Consider the following 18,647-nt stretch of genomic DNA (forward strand, 5'->3'; position numbering starts at 1 on the left):
CACCCAGCAGTGACGTTGAATATAAGCACAATTACTCTAAAATACAATCTCCGCAGCTGGGAACCATACCATGGACATCGTACATATATAACTGCAATAACCGTCTGGCGGGCTGAGATGCGCAATGTGGGTGTCCGGCACACATACGTGTAGGTTCTTTAGGAAAGACTTTGCGTGGAAGTCAAAGAAATCATCCCATTCTGTGGTTAAAGCAACGGGTCTCCGTTACCTTTCATTTCGGTGAGAGAGAGAGGGGGAAGCCTTTTATTAGGGAAGAAAGCAGAGAGCTTTGCCGTAGTCCTAACACCCACGTACCACTAAGTGGGAGAAGGGGGAAGGGAGGGAACGGAAGAAAAAGAAAAGCCTACAAAGCACTGCGGGTATGTAACGCTTAGATAGGCTTCAAAGTATGCGCACAGTCTTCAGACCGCACAGATAGATGTCTTGTGGCTGACCCACCTAGTGCTTGCTCACTGAAACGAAGCGCTTACCTCTGACAGTAGGGAGTGTGCACATATGCAAGTGCGGCGGTTGCTTGGCGCGCACGAATCGTTCTTCGTGGCGGCGAGTCGTACGTGACGCGAGACGCATCGACGCAATCAACAGTCGTACGAATTCTCGCTATCGCTATCTGTGAGCTCGGAGGGGGCACCCACGGACTGAAGCCATGTACACACGGCTTAGCCGTGCTCAAGCAAGGCGAGGTATATAACACCAGCTGGCCTTGGTGACCGCCGACAGGCACAGCTGCTGAAAGCTATGCACTAGGGTAGAAACTCATTACGCCGCTTTAAACACTTCGTCTACCCTCCACTTTTAGTGCAGTTTCCGTTGACGTTTTTCTACTTCTGTTAAAATTCTTGGAATACTTCACCCAGTTTTTTGGCTGTCGGTTTCTGTCTGACCGACTTCCCGTGGGGGAAAGTGAATTTGACCTAAAAACCATTGAAGGGTGCAGAGAGCAAAGTGAGTGTAAGTGTGGGGGAAAGGCTGATGGTCTACCGAAAGAGCATTGCGACCCTCAACCCAACGAAAGTGGGGTAACGTAAGGAGGAGGTTGGCGGGTGAAGTTGAGTTCGCCAAGACAAATTCGTCGCATAAGTGGACGATTGCAATAGCATTGCATTGGTCACTGGGCATGAGTTATGTCCGATTTTTTGTTTTGTTTTGTTTTCAAAAATGCGTTTGTTTCGCGGGCAAAATAAAACGCCCATTTAGCTAATCATACTTATCTTACGGGTCACAAATCAAGCGATAACTCAATTTTGTTTGTTCGAAAACCGCCGGAGTTGGCCTTTACTAAGGTGACACCGCTACCGGTCCGTAATGGTGGCCTTTAAAAGGAAGACGTCCAGGGGTGGGACGCCGACGGTGAGCGTCTGTCCCGGGTAGTAGAGCCCGATGAGCGCGTTATTGTTGAGCACGTCCTGGAGCACGTATCCTCGCGGGTTGTGCAGCCCGAGTCCCGAAATGGAGATGTCCATGCGGGCGGGGCCTCCACGGACGCTGGGGTTGTGCACCAGCACCACCATGGAGGCGTTCCCGGAGGGCAGCCGGGGACTCGCCCAGCGGCACCAGACGTCCAGGACGCCCTTCTGCGAGCGCCGCGCCTTCGGTTATTAAATGCAGAGCATTTCAGTAACTCACGATGTCACCCGCGTTGTCCCGTCGTTGTCCGCACCCCTCCCCCTACACTATATAAAAGAAAATACTATCCGGCGCCTGGTTTCGATCCCTCCACCCTGCGGGCAGAACGCAATGTACATGGTGCTCTACCCACTGCGCCACAAAGCCGACACAGAATGGGACGCCACGAACGCGCCTTATATCGTTGGCTCATTAAAATTACTGCTGACGAGCGCTCTCTCGTCAGCAGTTGCCACAAGTGCAACAACATTAACGTAACGCAAACTACTTAACGTCGTGCCCCCCGGAAATGCTCTGCATTTGATCGTGCCCCTCGCGAGGGGGATGTTTCACTGCGTCGCCATGCGAACAGTTTGCCACGCTTTAGTTTCAGTTCTTTCTTTGCTGGAGTGCCGACGAGCGGCGCCACCTCCTCGCACTTCGCCGCGGGAGGATCCACGGCGGGGGCGAGAGATGGCGCTGGCGTCTCCGCGGCCGCGTCTGCGGCCTCCGCGGGCACCGGCGCCGGCGCGGGGTCATCGCCCTTCTTTATGCTTTGCTTGTTTTAATCGCCTCGGTTAGGTGCCTACCATATCAGAGCTTGTAATTTTAAGGACGGCTTGAATGTTCTTGCTGTACACCCCGTTCTCTCCCCCAAGGGTCTAGGGACCTTCCCTTCTATAACCGTAAGCTGTTCCTTTCTTTTCTGTCATGCCCGCGGTTTTTGGTACACTTAGCGCGTGATTGTCGTACGGGATAACATTAATATGGTCAGTCCGCAGGGTGTCTGGTCCGTCCGCCCATCCCTATGCACGGCCGGACTCGACAGGTAGGAAGTTGTCTAGTCCGGCCGTGTCCTATGTTAACAGCTTCCTAAAAGGTACCCAACTGGTGCATTCCATTACTTGTCATCTCTGTCCGACGCCATCCTGCCCCTTATACCCGCAGCAGCGGGACTTGGAGACCAAGGCAATGTGCTCGCCATTTGTCAAGTTCGTCTGTTTTTATTTTTCACCGTTCATTTTATTGTTGTTTCTTCCCTGTCTTGCTCTTCTGCATTGCATTTATTCCCAAGAAGCGAAATATATTGTGTAAGCTAGTGGAGAAATCAGCTCAAGGTTACTAGCGGTCACTGTATGCATCAGCGTATGGTGAATCGCCATGCGTGGTTAATGGCGTATAACTCGCAATTTGAGGCTAATGAGTGATCTGCCTAGTACAATGGAATATTTTAAAAGTACGTGGTCTCAGGGCCTCACAGCTATGAACACGGTAAAAAGGCACATTGCGTTTCACGATAAGCCGACCAATGTTTTATAGCGACGCTTCTCCTGAATTCTGCTCGAAGAAACCCCCTACAAATGGCTACATGCAGTCTCCGAAACACTTTTTCACCAACTCACGAACTCGTAGGGTTAAAGTGGAAGCAAGATAACGTAACTGGGGAGGTCGACAATGGGACTTTTTGGCGCCGTGCACAACTTCCCCACATAGAGCTTCTAGAAACTGTTGCAGCGCACAGTTCTGCATTGTATAACATTGTATACGCCACAGCAAGCCGAAGGCCTGTCTTGATACGCACTTCAATGGCTTAATAAAGTGCAGGCGCGGAATGCAGGGTCTTCCTGGACAATAAAGCTGTGGCGCTGCGTTAGACTGGCCTAGTTTACCGTGTCTCTTAAACGGCGCCGTTTAAGGGGGTCGACATTTACAATCACAAATTTCCGCTCTTTGCTATGACAAATGGGCCACGTTATTACTCGAAGCTGATCAAAAATTGTTGCCGCAATTCCCTCGTTTCAGAAGGTTCTGCTGTTTCCGCATGTGCTAGCCTCAGCACGTGCGCTGCATTAAAACCTAGGGAACAAGTTGCCAAAAGTCAGCCGCACAAAGGCAATAAAATTAAAGCAGTTCCGCTCAGCTTGAAAGCTGTCAAGGGCGGAGCAGTGATTCTCCAGAGGGGCTGTGGCACCCCTCTCTTGACTAGTTTCAGTATCCCCCTCGCCTTGATAGTGAGAGTAGTCAAAAGAGGGCGCCGCAGCCCCTAAAAAAGAGCTAAAAGCGACACTAAATTGACTTTTCATTAATTTGGGATAATTAATGCGCTGATTCCTGATGCTTTCTTCGTTTTATGTGACTGCGTACTTATCTGAGGCCTAGCAACGGCAGCCTCCGTGGCAACGGCGCAGCGCAAAGATCACCCCCAACACTTGGCATATGAGGAACGTGCGCCTCCGTGGCGGAATGGGATTGACATCGGCTTAATGGCGCGAGGGACCCGGGTTCGGTCTCGACCAGGAGAAGCGGTGATCGTTTAGAAGCCTCCGTTTGGGTGCGTGACGGCGGAAGAGCTATGGCGACAAACTGGGCCGCTTAAGTGGTCTGCACTTCATAATTCGCCCACAGTTTTTCGGCTTGTCCGATGTCCTCACCTGCGGAAGGCGTCTGGCCACGGCTCGCAGCGGGTCCTGGTTGACGGCGATCACGTAGGGGCTGAGCAGGAGGGCGCGAGACTCGTCGCTCAGCCGTCGCAGGTCCACGGACAGCAGCATGGGGGACGGCGCGATGGCCCAGTACGCGACGTGGGCGCGCTGCAGAGACTGCGCCAGGCCGTAGTTTCCCGCCACCACCTGCACGGAACGCGTGGTCGAGGCGACTACTGATGTCTCGGCCAAGATTACCTGCGGCGTCCGTAGCTTTCCTTTGACTGAGTGAGACAGGAATTTCATAAGAGGCTGAAAACATTTGATCAACAGAGGGCAGGATGCAATGAAGGCAATGCAAACTATACGGCATGCCGCAATGATGTGCGGCGGGAGCGAAAGAAAAAATGGAACGTTACCGCGCCGTAGTCAGTCCATGCGCCGGGACCGGTGACGTTCACGAGGACGTCGAAGTGCTTTTCCTCGTACTGCACAGCGCCGTATATCTGCCGCCACCTGTAGGTCACGTCCTCAAAGTTTCGCCAAATGTTACACGTCTCCGCTACTTGCTTGTAGTCGGGCTGAAACAGTTACAATACAAAAAACCGCCAGTATTTTAGAATTAAATTATTTTACAAATAATTGCAGTATTTTACAATTCAAAAAACCGCCAAAACACCTGAAAAACCGCCGGTATTTCAGGTGTTGAGCGGGCATGCTTTCTGTACCTTGGCTATTCGTAATCCAGTAGCTCTTCAGCCTGCTGTACTAAAGCAGTCTTAAAAATAAAGAAAAACTTGTCTGCTAAAACATGAAACATAACGACTTGTATAGCCGCCGCTTAGGCGTAGCAAAAGCTCGTTTCGAGCACGGACGAAACCTTCACAACGTACTATTCGAGCATTATTGCTCGTGTGCGAAAGTACACATTACCAGGGCGGGGGGGGGGACGGGGGGGGCGTATATTTTGGTCCCAAGAGCACGACACTTACCGGAAACTAAGAGAACTTCATTGCCAATTGTGAGAAGAGTTATAGCATTTCGAGTTCAGTGAGTTGACCCGAAAGACGGGATTTTTTTTATATTATTTACTATAGATAGTGGAATATAAAAAGCTTGGAATGTTTCATGAATAGCGTCTGCTATTTGATTCAACTCATAGTGCAGTTTTGCCGTTCGAAGTATTCGAAGGTTTTGAATATTCGTTTTCTGTGAATGTTAAACAAACAAAAGTAGGCTCTGCCGCAAGCCATGAATCCATTTACGCTTCACCTCAAGACTTACCCCTTCGTGTTGGCTTTTTTTGCACAACGCTTATGTTATGCTAAACAGCCTAACACATAGGCCTTGCGTGAAGAAAGTTTATGCTTAGCTCTGCTGTGTGTTAGCTGAAGTGTAACGCTGCTCGTGTAATTTATAAGCGGGAAAGAAGTTTCCTGTCAGAGTTGTGGCATGGGTGTAAAATCGGGAGTTATTAATAGATGGCTTGCAATAAAGTTACACCAGCCACTAGCATACCAAGCCTCCTTTAAACGGCTGGAAGGACCAGTCAATTATATGCTTCCTTCGTTCACAGCATGCTGAGGAACCTGCATTTCTTCGTGGCAATTTATGCCGCAGTTTTGTTCTAACGCTTTGCCATCTTGCCTTATTCTTTCGTTTTTAATTTTTTGTACCATTTTCTTATCAAGCACTAGTACACGAACATTCAGATCTGTTAAATCGTCAGTACCTGGGTTACCTTCTTTTTTTTGTAGCTAAGTTTTAGAAGCTCTATGCAAAGTAAAGCAAATATAGAGTATCGAATTTTATTCACAGTCAGTTTTTACTAATCTTATGCAAAATTATCCGACTAGATTCACAGTCTGTTTTTATATTTGTATCCAATTCGCAGTATCAAATTAGATATTCGCACCCTTCTATTATTTATAAAAACAGGCACATATGCAAAATGCTAGGATGCGTTATGCCTACCTCAATGCCAGACTTGCTTTCGTAAAGGGGCCACTCGCACGAGAACAGCATTGGCCTGCCGGTGGCGTTCAAGGCCCTTCCGAACGCAGGATATACTGTAATGAGAAAAATCACGTGGATGTTCACCCGAACTGCGTGTTTATGGATAACCGCACAATTTACATAAAGGGCATTTAATTAGATAACTGTAGCTCACTCATAAGCGCATCACATGGACGAAACGGTTTGTGTAAATGCCCGAATTTATTACCCTTGTGCTCAAAAGAAAATTGCCAGCCCCATTATAACGAGTAAATGAACGCGCATTTTCTCGAATACAGTTTTAAACCTGGATGTAACGAACCTCTATGCAACGAATTCCTGGATTTAACGAAGTTTTTCAATTCGCCACTGCCAGCCCCATTGAAACCCATGGGTTTGCGACCTCTGTGAAACAAACGTGCTGCGACGGCTAACCTTGATGTAACGAATTGCCTACGCTGATGATCCGCTGTTTTTTTTTTTTGCACTTTTTCTGAAAAATCGGCTGGAGAAATGCACTAATTCAGCGAACTTCACCCGTACCGCGGACTTTCGTGCGTTTCCAATGTTAGTGCGGGGTTGGTTAGGTGCTAAGCCTGTCTGTCGGCGTGTAGTCGCGCATCTCCACTGCCATCTGTGGTGTCGGTTCGTCGGTGATGAGTTCTGCTGCGGGAAAGCCAGAAGTTTTGTCTTTTCAAGGCAAGCTCGCAATTTTAAATGTCATCTTCGCGGACGAGAAAGAAGCACGTCGCCGCCCGATACAGTATCCCAGCTTCGAGCTCTCAAGAATTTTCAGTGCGACAAAAGGCATCAAGTTCGCGAAAAGGCGCCTTTTCAGCACAAGTTTGGTCCTCGAAACTGGTGAGGGCATCAAAAAGTGTCAAAAGGCAAAAGTGATACTAAAATTGCCTTTCTGAACACGGGGGTAAGTGAGCTTGCGTCCTTGGAGTGCCGTGTGGTGACTTAGTTCGAAGGAAAGCAGCAGGCGCAAATGGCACAGCTTTTCGCTGCGAAATAAATTCTTTAAGGGTGAGTTCGCTATCACTGATGTCTTGCATTTTGGTTGTGCTGCTGCTTCATTCACGCATGCAACGAAAACCTGCATGTAACAAAAAATTGCGAATTTTTGTCAACTTCGTTACATCCTGGTTTAACTGTATCAGCGTACTTTATTTGCTTCTTGTTTCATTTCTGCGTATTTCATGTTGTGCGAAAGATGATTATTCAGTGAAGCAGCCCCACTGTCTTGCCACTCAGAATAATTTTAGAACAAGAAACTTAATACCAGAAGCTCAAGGTACCTCTCCCAGAGTGCGCTCGCGTTCCCGAGAGATATTCCCGTTGATGAACAGCTCAGGTGTGCATTCCCGGCTTAGCGAGACAAGGAAAAGGTATGAAGAAAGGTACGCATACCAAAAGGTATGCAGAAGCCCGTGTGGGGAGGCGTCATAATAGTGCAAATGCCGCAGGAATCTACAACCCCCCGCCCCCCTTTTTTTTTCTATACGATATGTGCCATTACATAAAAATGTGCCGTGCGAGCGTTTCTCGCTTCGCATGGGTATACTCTTCAGGCACGCGTGCCAGCCGATATTGATACATTAAGTGATATCTTTTATATAGAAAACTTCTGGTGATATCGACATCGCGCAGCCCCGTAGACTTCTGTGCCACTGGAAGATCGCTGTGCAATAGGATCGCTGTGCTGCTACACGGGTACAGAGTTTCGGTTATGACGTTGCCTTTTCCACCTGTTACGGGGCGGTAAGTCAAATAAGGCGAGTGATGGTACATGGTGAAGCATAGTATTTACGTGATGTTGCCACAGGGCGATGCGCTCTATTTACAAGAGGCCATGATAGCCCGAGCTGTATAGCCCTAGCTGTGTTTGCACTGCGCATTCACGTCCGCTTCACCCACTGTTTTATGGTCATTTGCATGGTTCCTCTGGAGCTATGCGTCAGTGTCCACTACTGCTTCGCTTAACACCTCCTTTAGCGAGACGTCGACGAGCTTCCCGGAATTTCAGCAGTTTAGGGTCCACTGTAGCCACTGTTTGGCTGTTTGTCGTAAAGGCTGTTTGGACGATATCGTAGATCCATTTCGATATAGGCTGGTGGTGGTCAATGGGTAGGGGCATGTGGCCATTTAATTGGAAGAGCAACACGTTTTGGAATAACACTGACGGTCTGAGGTTATATTGATTATATTATGCTTAGAGCCTAGGTTTTTGTGAGCGGCTTATAGCGGAATGAGGAGAAACCTCGAGGTACTGTCGACGCAGGATGCCATGACCTGCTTAGATGCGTACTCACGCTTGCGCATTTCCTTCGGATCTGTGCTGCAGCCGTCAACGTTGACGAAGTCGACTCCCCACTCGGCATACGTCTTGGCGTCCCGTTCGTAGTTGTTCAGGCTGCCCGGATACCCATGACACGTTTTGGCCCCGATTCCAGCGTTGATGCCGAACTTCAAACCCTTAGAATGAACCTTGACAAACGGGGAATGAGAACCCAGCTTGTGATTTCGTGGTGGCCATCCAAAGGTGCCGTTCAAATCCTTCATTAATGCATTCCAGTTGCTGTCGTGGCGGGCTCGCATGTGTGATTATTTAATTTGCCGCCTAGGAGTATTCAGAGAGCTACGTCTGGACCCCGAATTCCAACAATTCCGTATAAACAAAAATATGTCTAATAATCTTATTTCACTCAGTGACCGAAAGTGACGATGTATCCACAAGCTATACAGTAACTGAGCAGCAACCAGCATGATGAGGCGCTAGCACAATAAGAAAAATGCGCACACAAGACATAACTGAATCAGTGGCCTCCGTTCGCTGAAAGCATTCCCCTGCTCCGGAAACCACTACGCATGACGGTGACGTTGATTTTGGGTTGCCGCTGACCAGTGCTGTAGGCGTTACCAGAACAACGTAATGAGATCCTGAGAATTGTCTACTAGTAATGCGTAAACACACTGAGACGGCTTCCCCGTTTCACGATTGTTACGTTTTCTTGGTGACCTCTTGTGTGTACGTTATTTTTATTTTATTTTTTATGAGAGTGCTGGATTAGGCAGACCTTCGCGATTTCGTTAACTCAGTTTTAGATTTGAGTTTTTCTGTTTTTAGTTACAAAAAGTCTGCATTTACACAATTATGGTGAATAAATTCCTTAACTTCAGTTGTGAGCTTCTGTGTCCATACAAAGCGTTACAAAGCTTGTGCTTTTTGACAAGTTTTTTGTACGTTTCTGATTTGGTTCGTTCTTTAATTTTATCTGAATCCTTTAAGGGTGGTGAATGAGATGGACATTTTTTTGTTCAGCTAGTTCAGTATTAGTAATACCGCACTTTTTAATGTTTCTTTTAAGTTTTAGTTGACCAGTGATCTGAATTTATAGTATAAGAAGAATTAAATGTGTTAACTTCGCGAATTATGCACTTTTGTGCAGAGGGAGGTGTTACAGTATTGGTGCTTATCTATTTTTATTTCGTGTTTTGGTTTCTTTATCTTCTACCTTTGTATTATTTGCTTGAGAGATGGATAGATGATCCAAATTGTATTTCGTTAGTTTAATCCTCGTAAGCTTTTGTTCTTATTGTTTTTATTTCTTGTTTTGTTTTAATTAGTGTCGACCAATTATATTCATTTGCAGTATTATAGCGACCCTGCAACACTTCATTCAACTTTTTTCCAAGTCTTAAATGTTTTCAGAACGTACTCGACAAACACATTCAGTACTTAGACTAGGGAGTCACAAACAAACTCAGCCAAAAAATGGCTGCTCTATGCCCATCACATAACTTTGTAACTTGCTCAAAACATTTTTCTCTCTTTCCTGGTCTTGGCATTTTTCGAGCGCTCGAATGACGTCATCACTGCGGCGTAGCGGCTATTGGCCGGCTTCCTTTAAGTTGCAGCAACGCGCATTCAATAGCCACTTTAAAAAATGCCACAAAAGCAAAGCGGAAACGGGAGGCGGATCCGCTGCGACGAGCAAATCACGCAGTGCCGCTCCGTGCTGACCATTACTATAGCCTTAGCAGTGTTTGAAGACGCGCAGGAAAGAGTGAGAGTGTCTATCGGAAGTGTTGCATGCAGAGTCTCTTTAACATCGCCATTTATGTATTTTTTGCGCAGATGAACGGCGTTATACAGTTGATGCGGTTGGATACTCAGCTAAGAAGGCTTCTGCATAAGAATTTTAAATGTAGCGCGATAGAGTTGCAGTGTTCACTCACGTAATCAACGACGGCCTTCATGCCGCGGGGAAAGCGCCGAGGATCGGGCACCAGGTTTCCCTGCGAGTCTCGTGACAAGGCGCTCCAACAGTCGTCTAAGACCAAGTAGTCGTAGCCGGCCTTGAGGAAGCCGTCCGCGGACATGCGGTCGGCCATGTCTGACACAAGGCTTTCGCTGAAATTAGAAATGGTAGGCTGCATAGATCTACAACTGGAATTTGTTAAAATGTGTTTGGCAACAAACAATCAACATTGCGACCATAGCAGAATGGATAACTTTAAAGGCTGGTTATTGTTCGCATGGAAGGCACAAAGCACGGGGATGGTAGACGGCAGATGTAACATCATGTCGTTTTAGTTGTTTAACGCGTAAACGTTTCTTGCGCAGTGTTTGCTGCCCCAACTCCGTGAATTCCTTCATCTGCGCAAGAGCGCATGATTGTCTAAGTAACATATTTAATCCATAGTATAGTGTAAATTGGGTTAACTGGTCGCAGAAAATTTTAAAACAAAGATACAATGAAAAGAATTAAATTAACAAGCTAAACTTATGAAATCAAAAAGGTGTATTTCATGCACTGCCATCATGCAATGAAGACAAAAGAGAAAAAAATTCCAATAAAAAACCGGTACACGATTACAATAATTGTGAAATGCAAAATTCGCGAAGCTTAGACATAAAATCATAATAATAACGCACATGGGAAATATTTATCGCAGTAAGAGAAACTTAACTAAACAGTAGTCGTTTAGAAATGCACATGCAGTATGAGAACATTCTTGGAGTTACTGTACATTTTTGGTCCGTACTTTATTTTCTAAATCTTTCCCACGTTAAAAAAAACAGTATAGCGGCACGCCTTCCTTGTCATGCATTTGTGTTTGTTGATTATCATAAAGAAAATTCAATTCAAATTACGAATCAAAGCTATACCTCGGCTATTAGGCGCGATTTATCGAATTAACTTAGACCACTCGAGGATGTTTAACGTGCTCCGAAATATCGACACGCTGTCATTTTTGTCTTTCGTCTCCATCAGAAATGGGGCCGGGACGACTGGAATCGAACCGACGTACCACTGAGGCACCGCTGCGGGTAATATACAAGAAAGTTGCATACTGTCCACGTCGTCGTCGTCGTCGTCGTCGTCGTCGTCATCATCATCATCATCATCATCATCATCAACAACAACAACAACCTACTCAGGTCAACTGAAAGACGAAGACCTCCCCGTTGACCTCTAACCGCTCCTGTGCTGCTCGAGCCCATTCTTTGCCACCGACGTTTCTTATTTCGTCCCTCCATTGAACTACAGCTAAACCTGTAATAAACACCCATGTAATGAATTCCTAGATTTAATTTTTTTTAATTCCCCATTTCTAGCCCCATTGAAACCCATGTGTTTGCGACCTCCATGTAACGCAGGAGTCACGACGGCTAACTAATGTAACTAATTTGATGTAACTAATTCTGTACGCTGATGAGCCGTTGTTTTTTGGCCCTTTTCTGAAAAATCGGATGTAGAAATGCACTCAATTTGCGAATTTCGTCCGTACCGCAAACTACCGTGCGTTTCCACGTGTGAGTGTGGTGTTGGGTACGTGCTAGGCCTGCCTGTCGGCGTGTATAGTTGCGCGTCTCCACTGCCACGGCCGTGCCACGACTAGCTGTGGTGTCGGTTTGTCGGTGGCGTGAAAATTTTTGTCTTTCCAAGACAAGCTCGCAATTTTCAATGCCGTCTCTGCCGGCGAGAAAGAAGAACGTAGCCGCCTGGTATAGTATCCCAGCTAGCACCCTCTCAACAATTTTGAGTGCGGAAAAGAGCATCAAGTTCACGAGAAGGCGCCCTTTACGCAAAAGCTTGGTTCTTGAAACGCGTTAAGGCACACAAAAAAAGTGTAAAAAGGCAAAAAGATACAAGTTATGTTTGTGAATACGGCGGTGAGATTGCTTCTATGGAGTGCCGTGTAGTGAGTTCTAGTGCCACAGTAGCAGGTGCAAATGACGCCGTCTTTCATTGTGAAATAAATTCTTGAAGGGTGAGTTCACCATCACTGATGTCTGGCGTTTGGTTTCCTTTCTGCTTCATTTACCCGAGCCTTAACTCGAAACCTGCATGTAACAAAAACCAGCATGCAACGAAAAATTGCGAATTTTTGTCGACTGTATTAACCTTTCTCTTATTCTAGTGCCATCTCTCGGTATCCACTCTGTTACCCTGGTAGTCGACCGGCTGTCATTTCGTCTCACTCTTTTTTTTTATTTAAACTATGATATCGTGTACTCGAGTTTGTTCCCTGATCCATTAAGCTCGTTTCCTGTGCCAAGTGTTACTCCTATCATTATTCGTTCCATGACCCGTTGAGCCGACCTAACTTTGCTTTTCAGTTGTTTGTTAAGGCGCTAAGTTTCCGCTCCATATGTCGTCACCGGCAGGACGCAGTGATTGTATATTCTTCTTTCCAGCGATAGAGGTAGCTTACTCTTCATTATTTGGGAGTGCTTTCCGAGTGCTCCCTGGCCCATACCCAGTCCGCACCGGATTTTAATAGCGTAGCTCTTGTACAAGCTATACGTTCGCTGCTGCAGGGAAAAAAATAAAAAGGAAATGCCGAGCGCTCGTCAGCGCGTGTCCCGCGGCGACCGCCGAGCGTCCATGGCGCGTGCAGAGGCTTTAACAACAAAAAAAAACTGGTTAAAAACCCCGATGATCGAGAAAATCATCATCAACTCATACCCCTTATCTATTCCCTGTGGCAAAATTAACGCTCAAAAAAAAAAAAAAAAAAGACCGGCGCTCGTGAGCGCTTGCCTCGCGGCGACCGCCGAGCTTCCGGCTCGCGCGGTGGCTTTAGCAAAAAAAAAAATAAATAAAAGAACCACCAGCGCTGTCGTCAACCGCTACTGCGCATGTAAAACCAAAAAACTTCACCGATGATGCCAAAGAAGAAAAAAACACCCTGCTTGGGGGGAGGTCACCACGGCCGCTGCATTCTCTAGAAGCCGTTATGGATAATTGGAGACATGGCTACGAGTGTGCCAATCCTTCCCGAGACGACCTGTAGATCCCGCCACCGCTACCTCGAGCCGATGACGATGAGCTGGTGGAAGTCTACAATGCTGAGGATGACCTTGTATACCCCACTCGCCGCGAAGAAGACGACGGCCTCTTCGATGAATATGACGACGACTGCTAGCCCCGCTACTATGCAAATAAACAATTACACTGCAACTTAACTATATGTCATTCTTCGTCAACAGCTTCGTCATTCAAGTCTTCCGCGTGAGTGCAAGCTTCCCTGAATTTTTTTAAAGACTGTAGTCTCTCTTGGGCTACTTGAACGCGGAAATTTTGGTCTGTCTGTCTGTCTGTCTGTCTGTCTGTCTGTCTGTCTGTCTGTTCAGCAGCCCGGCCAAAGTTAAGGCAGATGCTGGGCAATAGGTTATATACCCGTAGCTTAATCTAAAGGTCTAAGTCCGGTGGCAATGTTCATACGTCTCCACATTGTTGAGCGAAAACAAAATATGCATATCTGAGGCAAGACATTAATGCATGATATTCGTAGTGTTCCTTTACTAAAAATATACCGGAGGGTTGCTTTAATAAAAAACTCGCTCAGAAAAATACCATAGTGGTCGCCCGCAGTTCCCCTAGTGGCGTTTTAAGAAATCAAACGGCAACAGTTACGAAACGTTCCACTAGACAGGTTCCACGTTCCGCTTGGAACGCGAGTGGAGTAGGGTGCCTCGATTCACGCGCGTCTCCGCCGTACGGCAGTGCTGCCATCGAGGAACAGCAGGGCTGCCATCGAGCAGAGGGACGCGGTAAAGTTAAATTGACTTGAGGAAGCCTCTAGCGTGTTTATATTGGGAGGAGCGAGGCGTGACAGGAACAGCATGAGGTGAGCGGAAAGAGAAGGGGAGCTTTACGTGGCCGGGGCGCCGAACGACTATCCTCTTTCGTCGACATTTTTAAAGAAGTGAGCGGACACGCGGCCAATTTTTTTCTCGTGGTTGGGATCAGCTCTGACCACCTGTCAGAGGTAATTATATTCTACTTGTTCTAACGTTTCATTATGCAAGCTGAAGAGGGCACTTGCGGCATGTTCATTCATTTTAAGGATTTATTCATTTTTTTAGCCCGACGTTTATACTTTCTGATTGTAGTTCCTCTAGCATCTTTGCGGGTTTTCTGGTCTCACTAGGCAAGACTGTGTCATCGGCGAACCTCAAATGGCTGAAGTATTATCCGTTTATCCTTAATCGTGTGTTTTCCCGGTCAAGCTTTCTGAACATCCCCTCCAGATACGATGTAAACAGTGAACTAAGGTATAAAATATTCGAGAAAGGAGGGGGCCAGACTTCTTTCAGAACACTTTAGAGCACATACTCATTCGCAGAAACATGTGAATCCCAGTTCCATTCTCCTGTTAAAAGTAGAAGTGGGCGGATCCTAATAATAATTGCAAAACGTTCCTTCAGAACGTGGCGGAAGGAAGATTGTTCTCGTGTATAAGCAGGTAAACAACAAAAATAAGCTTTCTTCAGAAACGAAATGGCCAAAACTGGATGCTATCCCAGGTAAACCTATTCGCAAAAAAACAAAAACAAAATGAAGACTTGCTCAAACGCATGGTGGAAAAGTAGGCGAAATGAAAGAGAAGGGTTTCTTCCTGCCAATACAAAGCATTCTAAACCCATCGTGCATAGCAGTGATTCATTCCCCGTTTAAAACGACGTCCGTCAACTGTTTACGTTCATCGTGATCGGGAGGTAAAGACGGGCTTCACTAAAGCAGCCGAGGGCGGAAGAAGAACCTCTATTGGTGTAGTGACTGGAACATTGATGGTTGTCTCACCTAATGCATTCATCGTAGTGTTCGAACGGGTCGGTGTTGCATTGGAACCGCTGCCAAGTTCGCCATCCCATCGGTGGAAGCAGCGCAAGACCGTTGTTCAGGCACTCCACGCCCACCAGGAAAGTGCTCAAGAAAAAGCATACCGTTAGCCTTATCCTTGGCATGCTCTCAGCCGATTGCTGCTTACTAAAAATAAACAGGTGACACACGTTTGTAGGCGCAATAACTAAAAAAGGCCGATTTTAACGCAGTGTTATCATATGGCACATGCTTCGGGACTCGGGAGTCCACAGACGTAAGAACGAACGTTCTCTCATGCGCGATTATATTTACGGCCAGATAACGCTTTCAAAGAACCAATAGATACGGCAACCAACTGTCAATGGGCTCATATCATATGTTGAAACTCGCTCCCATCCGGCATCTCCTCGAAAAATGAAAAAAAAACAATTAGGTACCGCATAGGCCTAATCACTTCCCTTTTGTATGTGATAAGAGTGATACCGTCTCTAATGAATAGGGGCAAAGCAGGGGCGTAGCCAGACATTTTGTTCGGGGGTGGGGCTCAGATTTCTCCTCCATATGATTTCTCAATGGATTAAAAATAGGTATAATAAACACACAACTATTAACTGATAATATATTTAGCTATTAGCTGAAACTTTGAACTGAAATTTTAAGTACTAACGGAAAATACATAAACAATAACTGTCAGGAACAAGAAAAATAAAATATTTCGTGAAAATGTTCTTCGCAAGTTCCGAAAATTGTGGCAGAATTGTTATCGTTGCTTGCAATTTTCAGTTTTGTATACATAAGAGGAAATAACACTTATAGAAATAGAGAAATGTAAAACAAATATAAACATATATGCTTAACAAACGTGGAAGCAAAAATTATAGAAGTAAAGAACTACATTCATCTGAAACTAACAAAGGACGGAGCGGACATTACAAACATGAAAAGCATGAAACAAACTACTTGTGGGTGAACGTTTTATTTTATTAAAGCCTTTCTTCGGCTACTTGAACGGGAAAATTTTGGTCTGTCTGTCTGTAACTCTATTCAGCCACCCGGCCAAACTGAAACAGAATCTGCGCAATAGTCTTATATACACACAGCTAAACCTAAACGTCACAGAAGCTGCGCAATAGTCATATATACACACAGCTAAACTTAAACGTTTACGTCCGGTGGCAATGTTCCTACTTGTCAACATTGTTAAACAAGAACGAGACATCACGCAAATATGAGGCAGAAAATTAATACGCAAGTGATATTTGCAGTGTTCCCTCATAACAAAGTTATGGATGCTTGATTTCAAATTAAATACTGCATCCACTGCACACAAAAAAAATCACTCCGTCGCCGGCTGTCGCCCGCGCCATTATACCTTCTAGCGGCATTTTAAAAAATCAAGCGGCAACAGTTACTAATGGTTCCACTGGATAGGTTCCACGTTCTGCTTGGAACGCACGTGGAGTAGGGCAACGTGGTTCTATAAACGTTGAGGTAGGGCGCCTCAATTCACGCGCGTCTCCGCGGTACGGCAGCGCTGGCATCGAGGCACCTGTCCTGGAGCAGTAGAACGCCGTAAATTTAAATTGACTTGAGCAAACCTCTAGCGTGTTTACCTTGGGAGGAGCGCGACGGGAGAGGAACAACATGAGAGGTGAGCTGGAAAGCGAAGGGAGGCATTTACGTGACAAATGTTTACTCGCCAAGTTGGAAATTTACTTGGAAATGCTATCGTCTTTCCTCGGCATTTGCAACGAAAGGAGCCGATGCGCGGCCAGTTTGTGTCACTTTGTCATCTAAAAATCTATTTTGTTGAATTTTTGCACACATGCTACGTACGGTTAGGGACAAATCTTAACACCTCTGTCTTTTATGCCAATATATTGCGTAGGAGCAGCTAGTAAACCGCTGCGTACAGCGGATAATTGCATCAAAATTAGTCACACAAAAACACGCCAAAATGTAAAGTTGCGGTGGAAACAAAAAAAAAGGATTATATTTGGTCAGCTGGCAAAAAGTGTACATTTATGCAGAAAGCCCGTCCTAGACGGCGCGAATGTACCTGCGAAGTCGCTGCTGCAACGCCGTTCGTGCGGAGAAACGACCTAGGTCGTTTATTCATTATGAATGTATATTCATTATTAATGTAGAGAGGAGAAAAGGTGGAGGGGGGGGGGGGCAGAAAGTACACACAGTGGTTAGCGCACTGGTTTCCGGGGGCGGCCTTGGTTGCACGGAGGTACCGAAGCAGCCAGGCCTGCGGTTTCGACCGCGAATTTCCCCTAGTGTGTTCTTAGCAGAGATCGATTCTCCGTCGCGCCGCAGAGCGCGAGCTCGCAGAACACGCCATGGATGAAGGCCTTACATAAGAGTTAGGCATACAAGGGCGGAAACGGGTCACCAAGAAAGAGTAGGTGCGCTTTCCCGGCAGAATTGTTTTGGGTTCTAGACAAAATCCTAGGATGGTTTCCGGCGCAGGTGGTTGCCTTTGTCGCCGTGCATGACAGTGCGGCAAAATTTCGGGGGGGGGGGGGGGGTGAAGCTTCATGAGCCTCCCCCCTCCCTACGCCCCTGGTGAGAAGATTACTTTAATTAAAGCGCGAAGTAGGGCGAGTTGGTTGCTAAGGCATTCTTCGTACTAGCGAACATTAAGACAGGGACAAAGCTAAAGAGGAGACGAAACACACGCTAGAACTTCAACTCATTGTTCGCTAGTCAGGATTACTTTATCTCGACGCAACGTTGCTGCATATAAAGCGTTCCCCAATTCACCACTGCAGGCGCTTGCGACTCTGCAGGTGTGCAACACTTTTCCTGGCTTCAGAATACGCGCCAAGGATTCAGAGTACAAGCACAGATTAGAGAGTTCGGGCAACAATGTACGCAGGAATTTATAATGGGAACCAGTTCATTTTGCTTCAGATTCGCTATCAAACTTGCTTTCATAGGTCTGGGGAAGGAGGTTCTCCAAAAGCAGTGTATACCGTACGTGGGCTCAGAAGAGTTCCTGTGCGACGTTAACCCTTTGCGACACGGTGTGTACAATTGTGCACGCGACTTTTAAGACCATTTTTGTTTGTTACAATCGTCGTCATCCCCACTTGGACTGCTCAGCCAGCATTCGCATTTCCCGCTCTTTGGAACGGTGCTGCCATCTCGTGAATGCCGCGCCTTTACCATCCAGCAATGCTTTATTAAAACGGGAGTGAAAGATGAACGCCTCGGCGTTTATACGGCGCGTCAAGTAGGTGTTCTTGGTGTTACCTTTTCTGTATAGTTAAAACGTTTATTAAAGCAAAACTGAAGCTGTACCTTAATACATAACGGCTACAGAGCACAATAATATGAATATGATTTCTATCGTAGCAATTGTTAGGAAACGATGGTCACGTTTACGATGGAACGTGTACGATTAAGACGCGACGTAATTTATTAACTACTTATGAGATCGAGTTTATGGTTTTTGAAGGAAATGTTTGTTATC

The 18,647-nt window shown here is 46.3% G+C and overlaps 1 protein-coding gene across 1 annotated transcript; it reads right to left on the reverse strand.

Moving 5' to 3' along the window:
* Positions 1–795: 795 nt before the first annotated feature.
* Positions 796–15,516, reverse strand: LOC144174076 (alpha-N-acetylgalactosaminidase-like). The gene is made up of 7 exons (XM_077702506.1): positions 15,146–15,516; positions 10,287–10,461; positions 8,360–8,534; positions 6,024–6,118; positions 4,469–4,630; positions 4,059–4,256; positions 796–1,595 (listed from the first exon to the last, which is right to left on the reverse strand). The coding sequence occupies exons 1-7, from the start codon at positions 15,307–15,309 to the stop codon at positions 1,314–1,316; spliced, it is 1,251 nt and encodes a 416-aa protein (XP_077558632.1). The 5' UTR covers positions 15,310–15,516; the 3' UTR covers positions 796–1,313.
* Between the last annotated feature and the right edge of the window lie 3,131 nt (positions 15,517–18,647).

This window comes from Haemaphysalis longicornis, unplaced genomic scaffold (genome assembly GCF_048455015.1).
Source record: "Haemaphysalis longicornis isolate Haplotype H1 unplaced genomic scaffold, Haemaphysalis longicornis Haplotype H1 scaffold_3, whole genome shotgun sequence".
NCBI lineage: Eukaryota > Metazoa > Arthropoda > Arachnida > Ixodida > Ixodidae > Haemaphysalis > Haemaphysalis longicornis.

Excerpts from the sequence above, each read along its gene's own strand:
- LOC144174076 (XM_077702506.1), bottom strand. The coding sequence starts at position 15,309 with ATGCCAAGGATAAGGCTAACGGTATGCTTTTTCTTGAGCACTTTCCTG. Across the intron at positions 10,462-15,145 it reads CACTACGATGAATGCATTAG|CGAAAGCCTTGTGTCAGACA; the intron begins GTGAGACAACCA and ends TTCTAATTTCAG. Across the intron at positions 1,596-4,058 it reads TGGCCAGACGCCTTCCGCAG|AAGGGCGTCCTGGACGTCTG; the intron begins GTGAGGACATCG and ends CGGCGCTCGCAG.